General features: G+C 38.7%; 1 protein-coding gene across 32 annotated transcripts in view; it reads right to left on the bottom strand.

Annotated features, from left to right (window-relative positions):
- Positions 1-12,828, bottom strand: part of SLMAP (sarcolemma associated protein) — a 178,536-nt gene that overhangs the window by 10,768 nt on the left and 154,940 nt on the right. For 20 of the 32 annotated variants that reach the window (XM_076008870.1, XM_076008915.1, XM_076008888.1 and 17 more), the window contains 2 exons: positions 9,664-9,835; positions 2,979-3,113 (listed from right to left, as the gene is read on the bottom strand). In XM_076008870.1, the coding sequence (XP_075864985.1) occupies positions 2,979-3,113; positions 9,664-9,835 (307 nt within the window). Of the gene's footprint in view, positions 1-888; positions 979-2,978; positions 3,114-9,663; positions 9,836-12,828 lie in introns of all 32 variants that reach the window. The other 12 variants (XM_076008880.1, XM_076008919.1, XM_076008882.1 and 9 more) reach the window with 1 other exon arrangement.

Raw genomic sequence — 12,828 nt, 5'->3', positions numbered from 1 at the left:
TCAGCCTAGCTCACAGCAACCTCAAACTCCTGGGCTCAAGCGATCCTCCTGCCTCAGCCTCCCGAGTAGCTGGGACTACAGGCATGCACCACCATGCCCGGCTTATTTTTTATATATAGTTTTAGTTGGCTGATTAAATTCTTTCTATTTTTAGTAGAGATGGGATCTTGCTCTTGCACAGGCTGGTCTCGAACTCCTGAGCTCAAACAATCTGCCCACCTCGGCCTCCCAGAGTGCTAGGATTACAGGCGTGAGCCACTATGCCCGGCTGAGAAAGTTGGTTTTTAAAGAAATATTCTGTTGTTGCAGATCACTGCTCAGAAAGATACGGGATAGGTTTGTACTCTCACAAGTGCATATTGGGGTTGAGGCTGCCAGCCAATGGGTTCATTATGCTGATCTCATTCTTTTTGATTTTCATTGCCACAGTATAAACAGGCACAGGGTTAAAACAAATTCTACATTATGTAAGGGAGAGGGTAGGGAGGAGAGGGAAGAAAGCTGGCTGAAAACTTTAGAGAGGCAAACTCTTCATTTCTCATTGAAATATGATTAAACACATAATTAGGGAGGGGGGTACTAATATAGAAATTCATAGTTTACTCCAGTTTACTGGAGATAAAGACTCAGTTAAAGGAAGCATATTAACAACTGGTTAGGTTGGAATTAATTCATGGTTAGCATTACTACAAAGAAAACAAGACAAAATGTTATGTGATTAGTTGACTATTCAGTTCATTGGTATGACACAAATACATAGCATACTAAATGAAGGGTTTGCTTCAGGTAACAAAATACCTGTGTGTTTTTGCCATGCACTATATTACAAATATGGCACAAACAGGTGACGGGGACAAACAGACAAGGACTCAACAGTAGTGCTTGTACCTTTCTCTACCACAATGGACCGAAACACCAAAACAGGAAAGCCAGGAATAGGCCGATGAATACGGCTGGGACGGGTTGTAATATGGAAGGCTAAAGAAGGGAAGGGATATTAAAATCATTTTATGCTATGAAAATAATCAGATAAGATGATTTAGACCCCAGGAGGGTGGGAGGGAAGGAAGGAAGCCTAAAGTAACAGAAGTATACCAGTCAAGTTCTGCACTGATTCAAATATTTTAAAGACATCTAGCACAATCCAGAATAATGGACTGTGATATGTAAGCTGGCCAACTATCAGTTTAAAGGAACAGTTGGAGGCAATGGGTAATGTGGGTGTTCCTAAGACCCTAATGAAATGTAGAACTTTAGGACAAAGCAATGACAACACTTGACCAATGGATGCTTTATAGTACATTACTTTTGTTCCACACCTGGAATTCATTATTTGACAATGTAATTCCTTGGCAATGGCTAAGGTTTATTTTATCCTTCCAACAAAACCTTTTTATTCCCCTCCAACCAAAATTCTTTTGCTTATGAGATGGTATTGCTTAAAAATAAATGCCCTGTGATAATGTGTGCTTTCTAAATCAGGCAACAGATCTGACACAATGAATTATAAAGATCTGGCATATAAAGACAGGCAGTTAAGTCTCAGGGTTTCATTTATGTTATCAGAATATAATTTTAAAATTGGAAGGGAATTACTACAGTGATTTATTTACACAGTAAAATTTTGGTACCATAAGTACAACATCACAAAAAACGGAAATTTACCCAGAAGGTGAATTGTAACTACAAATAATCATAGCAAGGTTACTTTTGAAAATGTTCTAAATAGTACAGAGGGATCCACTCTGATTATGCTAGATGTCTTCAATGGGTTAATTTAGCAGGAAGTGGACTGAAATTCCATAATCAGAAGGATATGAATTAACACAAAAGAGAGAAGTAATCAAACCATTATGATCTGATTTTAGAAGAGTTCTGTAATCAACATTTTCAAAAATAAATTCAATCCATTTTTGCTTAGCATAAAGCCTCCACACTAAATTCATACACTTCTAAAAGGCTTCTACTTAAAGCAGCAAGCCTTCAGTGTCTAAAAACTAAGACTTTCTTTAGCAAAGGACAGCTGGACACAACTCATGGACATTCTGTGAGCAACTGAGGAACTGGATGGCCACGCAACATCACACTTGTGCTTGTGCTGTGAGTTAAGCAGAGTGCTTTCCTCCATAGGAAGCATGTGGCTCACGCATACTGCAGTATCCAAGCCATGACAGGGGTTTGAAATAAGTCAGAGCACAATCAACCACACTAAACATCCATCTGTTAAGGCCCACAAAGGTAATGATCACCAAAACGTACAACACAACATTTATTTAGTAGAACATTTTTAAAAAGACCATCTGGCCTTTCTAGCAAATGAAAAACAAATAAATTTTATTAAGCTCAATTTATACCAAGATGTTCCACTCTTTCTCCCTCCTTCCCCTATTTTTTTTTCTCTCTCTCTCTCTCACACACACACTCAAAAAGCCCTAGAGAAACTCACCAAATATTTTCTAATATTTATAGGATGTCAAAAATACACTATACTTTTTAGAAATGTGCCTTAGGTGGAACATTATTAGTATAAAATGAAAACCATAATTAAGTCTCCATTTTTTTGATATAGCCAAATGCTAAAGATCAACATGTACTGCTCTCTTTTAAATGAGTCTGTGGTGGTATGGTGCTTCCTTTCCCAGTAGGGGAGAAACATGAGCCAGATGATGACTTAGTGACAGAACTTTAGACTTATCTGGGAAAAGCTGATAGTTGTCAGGTAAGATGTTTTATTACAAACAAGGCTCTTTCTCCATGCAGTCCTCAGGCTCTTCTAGGAGTATAGGTTAAAGGGGCAAATTATTAATATTACTCAAAAACTTGACTGCACAATGATTCCATCATAGAACTTCATAATGAAAAGCTTATTTCATGTGTAGCATTAGCCTCCCAAATCAGTAATAAAGTCCTCTGAAAATCAATTTCAAATCTCTCACCTGCCTCTCAATCAAAGCTAAGCCAAGTTTGCAAAGACTTACATTATTTCCTTTCTCTCCAAGCAGCTTCAGGTTGTCTTTACATTGTTTGAGCTCATCTGTGATTGATTGCTTTTCCTGCTCAGTCATTTCAAACTTCAACTTCAGTTCTGTGAGTACAGTCTGTGTCTTTTCATACTAAAGGCAAAGAAAAAAAAGTGTGCAGACTCAACTTAAAATGGGTATGAAGTTATGGTTTTAGTCAGGCTTATAAACCAGACCCTACTTAGTCACCTGGAACACCAAAGTCAAGCCTTTTTGTTATAAGGAGGATAAGAATCATTTGCACTCATAACAAGAAGTCTCGTTTACTTGACTTTATGAAGGAATTTTCTGGCCTTGGAATTAAAAATTAACAGAAGTCACCATTTTGTCATCTGTTTCTAATATAATGGGTCACTTTTTCCACCGAGTTATAGGAGAAAAAGAAACTTTCAAACTGACCAAAAGAAAAGCAGGTGAAGAAAAATTCCATAGTCTAATTGAATGACAATGCTAGGAAGCCTGAGTTTATATCACGGTAAGCAATGTCAGCCAAGCTATTTTAGCCTTGAAGTCAAAAGTATCAACTGCCAATTGGTTTCCCTTTACCTAGTATCATTGGGTATTAAAATGTTCTGGGTAAGTGAATTTTCTAGGCAAATGAAGAAAAGAAATGTATCTAAAGTACTGACCATGATAACTGGGACATTTCTATTTCTCCACTTAAAACTTATAAGCATCAATTAAAAATAAGTTTTAAAAATATGTTTCTCATAGAATTATTTTCTATAGTGAAACATGCCATTTTCTGCTCTGGAAAACAGTATACTGTATATAATTTGACTTTCAGATAGACTAGCTATCTCTTGAACACAGGTGAGACCAATGTGAAACAGTGTGGTTTGGCCCTACTTTATTTATTTTATTTTATTTTATTGAGACAGAGTCTCGCTTTGTTGCCCAGGCTAGAGTGAGTGCCGTGGCATCAGCCTAGCTCACAGCAACCTCAAACTCCTGGGCTCAAGCAATCCTCCTGCCTCAGCCTCCCGAGTAGCTGGGACTACAGGCATGTGCCACTATGCTCGGCTAATTTTTCCTCAGCCTCCCAGAGTGCTAGGATTACAGGCGTGAGCCACCGCGCCCGGCCTATTTTTTTATTTTTGAGACGAGTCTCGGTTTGTTGCCCAGGCTAGAGTGAGTGTCATGGCGTCAGCCTAGCTCACAGCAACCTCAATCTCCTGGGCTCAAGCAATCCTGCTGCCTCAGTCTCCCGAGTAGCTGGGACTACAGGCATGCGCCACCATGCCCGGCTCATTTTTTCTATATATATTAATTGGCCAATTAATTTCTTTCTATTTATAGTAGAGACGGGGTCTCGCTCTTGTTCAGGCTGGTTTCGAACTCCTGATCTTGAGCAATCCGCCCGCCTAGGCCTCTCAGAGTGCTAGGATTACAGGCGTGAGCCACCGTGCGCCGCCTGGCCCTACTTTAAATGGTCCCAGGCAACGGTTCCACTTTTAGATAGTGCATCTTACATGCAAGCTGGGCTTCCAGTCAAAGAGCAGAGATTGTTCTGCTGCTGGCTGTGTCTTTGTTTCCGCCTCTGCTGACCCATTTTGCCATCTCTGAAGATTTTGGAAGAAAGACAGAAAGATAGAACTGAATATAAGATGAATATACCACGAGTATGGCATACTAGAAAGGCTAAATATAGCCTGTGAGACTGGAAAGTTTCCAGTTCCTCTCCACTTATATCCTAGAAATTCCTCAATAAAGGACACCTTTATGATGGTGCTTCTGAAAAACACAAATATCTTGGAGTGACTAATTAGGAGCTCATCATTATGCTTAATAAAGATAAACATTAAGGCTGACAAACATTAAGACTGTGAATGTACAAAAACATAAGACAAGGCCAGGCGCGGTGGCTCACGCCTGTCATTCTAGCACTCTGGGAGGCCGAGGTGGGTGGATTGCTGGAGGTCCGGAGTTCAAAACCAGCCTGAGCAAGAGCGAGACCCCGTCTCTACTATAAATAGAAAGAAATTAATTGGCCAACTAATATATATAGAAAAATATAAGCCGCGCATGGTGGTGCATGCCTGTAGTCCCAGCTACTTGGGAGGCTGAGGCAGGAGGATTGCTTGAGTCCAGGAGTGTGAGGTTGCTGTGAGCTAGGCTGACACCACGGCACTCACTCTAGCCTGGGCAACAAAGTGAGACTCTGTCTCAAAACAAAAAAACATCAGACAGGAGAAATGGAAGCAGGAGAATTAGGGTCAACATAAGGTCACCAGAAAGGAGGAAGAAAGGTGAGTACAGAGAAGAAGGTAAAATATGAAAGAAACTTCCTATCACCAAACAACATTCCCAGAACGAGCCTGGGTAGTACACCAGTGAATGAACTAAGGAGTAAGATTCACGGGCTTTTTTTTTTTTTTTTTTTATGAGACAGAGTCTCACTTTGTTGCCCAGGCTAGGGTGGGTGCCGTGGCATCAGCCTGGCTCACAGCAACCTCAATCTCCGGGGCTCAGCGATCCTACTGCCTCAGCCTCCCGAGTAGCTGGGACTACAGGCATGTGCCACCATGCCCGGCTAATTTTTTGTATATATATTTTTAGTTGGCCAATTAATTTATTTCTATATTTGGTAGAGACGGGGTCTCGCTCAGGCTGGTTTTGAACTCCTGACCTTGAGCAATCCGCCCGCCTCGGCCTCCCAAAGTGCTAGGATTACAGGCGTGAGCCACCACGCCCGGCTCGATTCACGGGCTTTATGACAGCTTTTTGCAGTTGATGTGAGAATATGTGGACATCATTCCAGATGACTGGCATGTTGCCAAGGCAAAGTCAGTGTAGTCAGTTTTGGTATCTCAGAGCATAATCAATTCTCAATGATCCATGATCTGATTAACAGTGACTAATAAAGAATAAGTAAAAAGTGCTTTGTTGATGAAAATTTTCCCTTACTTTTAATTTCCACCATTGTTACATCCAGCTGCCCTTTGCAACAAAGCATTTAATCATGTCTCCATTCCAAGAGTCGTGAAGCAGAACCACAGGAAGCACCTCAGCCAGGAAGATCCAGATGCTTACTTCTAGCATGTGAGTACGGTGGGAAGGACTCTGGCTTCATGGCAAATGGTGAAGCCAAACAACTTTCTTTCCTTTTTCTTTGAGACAGAGTTAGACTCTGTCGCCTAGGCATCGTCCTAGCTCACGGCAGCCTCCAACTCCTGGGTTCAAGTGATCCTCCTGCCTCAGATTCCTGAGTAGCTGGGACTACAGGCATGCGTCACTATGTCTCGCTAATTTTTCTGTTTTCTTTGTAGAGACATGGTCTCACTATGTTGCTCAGGCTGATCTTAAACTCCTGGCCTCAAGCAATCCTCCCACTTCAGCCTCCCACTGTTTCACAAATTCTTAAATTACAGATATTCCATAATCAGAGGAATATGAATTAACACAAAAGAGAGAAGTAACCAAACCATTATGATCTGATTTTAGAAGAGTTCTGTAATTGACATTTTAAAAAACATCATTTTGCAAATTCTTAACTTACAGATATTCCTACTGAAATAAAATATATAGATGCTTTCTAAAGTCAAATACAAAGATGATATATCATTATTCTCCCTTAATACTGAGGATTAAAATTTACTTTTCTTATATACTTTTTCTTTGTTAAATGCTCATATAAAAGCTGCCACATATAAAAAATTTAATTAGTGGAACAAAGGTCACCTTCTGCAGCCTTAGTGTCATACTTTGCTTGGATATCATTTTTGGTCCACCTTGCTTTCTAACTCTGAGGTGAGAAATGAACTCAGTCCTGATTAAGAGGAAAATACTGTACAATATTACCAACACTTTGGTTAGTCTTAATAAAAATAATGTCTGGGCTCACTTAGCTTGTAATATTTTGCCTGTTATAGTGCTGAAGATACATAATCAGAAACTGTGTACATTAAGCATGATTCCATGAGAGAAAGGAGAACAAAGGGGAAATGTTTAAGGGGAATATATGTGCATTAATAAAAATAACTCATTTGCATGGATTACACAGAGATAAGAACCTCATTAAAGAACATTTTAGTTATAGAGTAGTATCTAATACGTTGACATCAGGACAAACAGAGAGAGCAATTTCACATTACAAAGGAGTATGATGACTACACATCATTTCACAATGGATAACAGTAAACAAGAAAACAGAAAAGAAACATATTGACAAGATCAGACATATTTTTAAATGTGTTGCATTTAATGCAATCCAAGACAACTATCAACAATTTAGATGCTGTGACAAACATGCCACTGCCATTCGTGGAAACAGCATTTTGCACTGATTATTTAGTGACCCAAAACAGGCAAACAAACAAGCAACAAAATGGCTAATGCATTCATAGTAACATGCACAGAATCATCTTCCAACCATAGCATTCTTCCCAGATTTTGAAAGAATTATGGCATATGGACTGGGAGGACACAAAGTGCTTACAGTATCAATACTAAGTTTTGGCACAAAACTTGTGTTCCAACCAAATAAAATGAGATTTCTCCTAAAACATATATCCTTAGCAAGGTAAAAACGGAACATATTACAAAATCAATATGTCCATAAGAAAATATAAAATGTTACAGTATTTTTTTCTTTAGGAACAAACATAAAGGCAGAAGAACAACAATCATTTCCAAATATACTGCATTGATCAAGTAAATCTAAAAACAATTTTTGGAAAATTCTTTCTCTCATCTCCCTCTCTCTCTTTTTCTTTCTTTATGAGATAGAGTCTTACTCTGTTGCCCGGGATAGAGTGCCGTGACATCAGCCTAACTCACAGCAACCTCAAACTCCTGGGCTCAAGCAATCCTCCTGCCTCAGCCTCCCGAGTAGCTGGGACTACAGGCACGTGCCACCATGCCCGGCTAATTTTTTCTATATATATTAGTTGGCCAATTAATTTCTTTCTATTTATAGTAGAGACGGGGTCTCACTCTTGCTCAGGCTGGTTTCCAACTCCTGACCTCAAACGATCTGCCCGCCGTGGCCTCCCAGAGAGCTAGGATTACAGGTGTGAGCCACCACACCCGGCCAGGAAAATTCATTATTAAAGACTAAAAAAGTTTTCTTCAACTTCCTTCTAATTTATAATGAATTCTTCTTTTAAAAGTTCATTTATTTTTTTAAAGAGACAGGGTCTCACTCTGTCACACAGGCTGCAGTACAGTGGGGTGTGATCATAGCTCACTATAACCTCTCCTGGGCATGAGCGATACTCCCACCATCAGCCTCCCAAGTAGCTGAGACTATAGGCACATGTTACCATGCCCAACTAATTTGTTTTTTTTTTTTGTAGAGATGAGGTCTCACTATGTTCCCCATGCTGGTCTTGAACTCCTGGCCTCAAGTGATCTTCCCGCTTTGGCCTCCCAAAGTGCTGGGATTACAGGCATGAGCCACTGTGCCAAGACCAAGAATCCTTTTAAGAGACTGTACAACTGGTGTGGTCCCTGATTAGGAGATCAAATTGTATTAGCCTTCTCCATCCCCTGAACTGGCCAGGTATAGGTCAATGCAGGGAGTGGTATGAGGCCAGCAGGACTGAATGTAGTACTTACTGTCCTGCTGTCAACTTCAAGGCTTTGGGGAGTGAAAGGTACCTACCTTACTCAGGAAGAAGCTGGGTAGGGTCTCTGTCCCAAAGTTAATCCTTATAATTTTTAACATGATTTTTTTTTTTTTGTATTTTTTTGATTCAGGAAATAAATAACATGATTTTTTTTTTTTTTTTGAGACAGAGTCTCGCTTTATTGTCCAGGCTAGCGTGAGTGCTGTGGCATTAGCCTAGCTCACAGCAACCTCAATCTCCTGGTCTCAAGCAGTCCTGCTACCTCAGCCTCCCAAGTAGCTGGGACTACAGGCATGTGCCAACATGCCCAGCTAATTTTTTCTCTATATTAGTTGGCCAATTAATTTCTTTCTATTTATAGTAGAGATGGGGTCTCGCTCTTGCTTAGGCTGGTTTCGAATTCCTGATCTCAAGCAATCCGCCCACCTCAGCCTCCCAGAGTGCTAGGATTACAGGCGTGAGCCACCGTGCCCGGCCTGATAAGATTATTTTTTAAAGAGCCATCCAAGCCAAGGTTTTAAGCAAAATGACATGAAAAGTGAGCGTGCATATTTGTAAAGGAGAAAAGGAGGTAGGAAGAGAGAAGGCAAAAGGTCACAGAACATGTGTTTGGCTGGCTGGCTATGAGGTGAATTTTAAGTAACTTTTCAGGCCAATTTGACCTGAAGGGTTCAGACAACATTATAGTATAGCCATAGTTTACTTTCCAAAAGTATTCTAGGGTAAATATGATATTCTTTCAAACATAAACTATGGATCAAGTGATCTGATACAAAGGGCTTCTCATTTATGTCAACTAATTGGTAGAGAAAAATTAAAATGTAATTTTAGTATAGTCAATTTAGTATATTTAGTATATTTGTATTTTTGAGATCAACCCCACTACTGATGAATTCTCTATATATGGACCTTGATACAGAGCTAGAAATCACCAAGCAGGATATGCAAAGTATCAACTTTGTGACAGGTAATGTGACTTCTACTTCCTTTTATTTCTAACTAGCATGGATATCTGATTTGCTTTTGGCTTTAAGTCCAACCATAATTGGGTTCATAATGTCTTTTTCCTTTACCTCTTTCTGTACATCCTTTGCTTGGTTTTCAGCCTTACTGAGAAGAGTTTTTAAATCAGCTGAGTCCCGAAGATGCTGTTCTTTCAAGGATCCCATTTGATTCTCAAGCTCTTTCCTAGTCATCTGAAGGATGCTGAGATCACTGGTAAGCTCTAAACTCTGCTTCTGAGAACTGTAACATAAATATTGACAGTTATTCACAGGTAGAAAATGGACACAGCAGGCAGGGAGTCTAATTTCTTATGTATTTCACTAGGAGGTAGAATGGATTTCAGAGGATGGGAAAAAAGTGTAAAAGTGAGATATTTTCAATAAGCAAAAAGCATTAAAACATCAAAAACTGCAAGTAAAACTATCCTATCAAATATACACAAAAGTTGAAATTTTAAAAATAGAAGCAGAAGGTGATTAATGGTATATTTTGTTATATCAAATTATATTAATTATATCATAAAAAGATTCAGTATAGGTCTTCTATAAGAAAAGAATAAACATATTTCAACTATTTTCTTGTAAGTTTAAGTACTTGACAAATAGGATGGTGGTAAGAAACTTAAAAGTTTAGGAGCCACTGCCAACTCGAATAAGACAGACCTGTTCAAATGAGAAGACACATCAAATTGGGGGAAAAAGCATAAAACAAAGGACTAGGAGGCTGGGTTCTAGACCCTAGTCCCCCCACTATTTAACTGTGGGATGTTGAGCAAGTTACTTTACTGGCGCATTTGATTCTTTAAGTAAACATTTCTTGAGTTCTTGGATCTGTGCCAGGCACCCTGTGAGATAGACACAAATAACAAAAGGAGAATCTCAGGGCCCTCCACTGTCAAACGAGAGGGTTGAACTCAATGATTTCCAGAGCTGTTCTCCAGCTTAAATTCTATGATTGCTTTTCTAACTTGATATAAAAAAATCTGATTGACATATGATTTACAACAGCTTGCTATGCACGAATAAAAATTCCTCGTTCAACTCCTTCTTCTACATCACAGACAATAGAGAACAAAAGGCCTATAGAGTATAGCGGAGTTAGAGACTTTGGCTCCCTTAAATAGCTAAAGGGGTACAAGGGTTTTCAAGGTGACAGTTTTATATCTTCCAGAATGGATCATTCAAGAATCAGACTCAATACTGTAACTGAGGTACTACAGAGTATAAATCCCATCCTGGTTGTATTATATTAAGATTCTTAGGGGTGGGTCTGCTGTTGCTAGGCAAATACAACTAGGAATTAAATGGCACATAAGACCCTGTAAAGGAAGACTAGCTGCTAAATACTACTTAAAATGCTAGGGGAGGCTTACTAAGTAAATTTAGAAAACTACTACACCAGAAAAGTTTAAGAAACAGAATTAATCTGCCTCAAATACTTTATATGAGTTTAGGCAGATGACTTGACCAATGGTCTAATATATTCTACCTTTCTGGGACTTAGTATTGACAGTATTTAACACTCTGCCAGATTTTAATTCATCACATCTCAAAAATATAAGATCTTGTCTGAACCTTTAAAATTTAAATAATTTTAAAACAAGAATAATTAAGATCAACACTGGTAATCAAATATTGGTATTTATTGCTTGATAGAATACCAAACTAAGTGGACTAAGATCCTAATGTATTCCAAATGTGAAGAATTCGGGTATCTGCATCATCATCTTACACATACTTTATACCAAACAATTTATTCAAATATGCTGTTACACAGATAATCAGTATATTCCTTGTGTGTATGTGTATTTGTTGTTTGGGACTTTATTTTGTCCTATTCATATTTTGGAATTGCATTTACAAACTTTTACATGTTATAAACACATATTTGGTTTTATTTGGTTTTTTTTTTTGAGACAGAGTCTTGCTTTGTTGCCCAGGCTAGAGTGAGTGCCGTGGCGTCAGCCTAGCTCACAGCAACCTCAAACTCCTGGGCTCAAGCGATCCTCCTGCCTCAGCCTCTCGAGTAGCTGGGACTACAGGCATGCGCCACCATGCCCGGCTAATTTTTTCTATATATATTAGTTGGCCAATTAATTTCTTTCTATTTATAGTAGAGATGGGGGTCTTGCTCTTGTCAGGCTGGTTTCGAACTCCTGACCTCAAGCAATCCGCCCGCCTCGGCCTCCCAGAGTGCTAGGATTACAGGCATGAGCCACAGCACCTGGCCGGGTTTTATTTTTTGTCATTAATTATTTCTTCACATTCAAAAAGTCATACATATGAAATGTATGAAAAGGCTAGGGAAAGTTATGACACTAGAAGAGAAAATAAAAGCACTTTGTGGATATTTGTATTGAGAACACAGCGTACTGTAAGAAAAAGTTTTAGAGAATGAACCAGCACATCTTGTTCTTTCAGTGAGTAAATTTTTTTAAATGTATAATCCACATTACAATTTGTTTTTCTAAACAGATAATGAAGCTTATTATTTTCTGATATGTCTAGTCCTGTTCCTTATTATTTTCCCCTAAAGCTTGTTTTTTATGGGAACTGACGTTAAATTATTGAGTTATGATAACCTCATTGCTTTCTAGGAATGTAAACACAAGGCTAACAAGAGAGTAATGACCCTCATTTTTGGTATATTTGAGGGGAGGGAGCTGAGATTAATTAAGGGTGGCTTTAGTAGGAAACGTGCTACTTTCATATTCTAAATTAGAACATAAACATTGTTTTAAAAAATAAAAATATGGAATAGACTAAGTTTTTAAGAATAAACCAATTTTAAATTTAAAAATGACGAATACTGGTTCAAAAACAGGATTCCACTAAATTTACTGAAATAAATCCAATGGACATAACTTCTTTAGAACATAACTTCTAAAATAATTCAAAGGATAAGGGAAATAATTCAGAGAAGAACATAGTAAACTCCCTGCCCCCACTTAAAAGCATATAGATTTTACATGGTTATTCTTTGATTCCTGTTTGCTTATAAGGTACTGAATACTAGAAAGAATTAACTGGTTTTAGAGAATTTTTTACCTTATATATTATTATTCTTCATATAACCTTGTTTTTTTTTTTTTTTTTTTTTTTTTTTTCTGAGACAGAGTCTCACTTTGTTGCCCAGGCTAGAGTGAGTGCCGTGGCGTCAGCCTAGCTCACAGCAACCTCAAACTCCTGGGCTGGAGCGATCCTTCTGCCTCAGCCTCCCGAGTAGCTGGGACT

This window comes from Microcebus murinus, chromosome 1 (assembly GCF_040939455.1).
Source record: "Microcebus murinus isolate Inina chromosome 1, M.murinus_Inina_mat1.0, whole genome shotgun sequence".
Taxonomy (NCBI): domain Eukaryota; kingdom Metazoa; phylum Chordata; class Mammalia; order Primates; family Cheirogaleidae; genus Microcebus; species Microcebus murinus.
The sequence above is the reverse complement of the archived record's forward strand: the minus strand, read 5'-3'. Positions and strand labels throughout refer to the sequence as shown.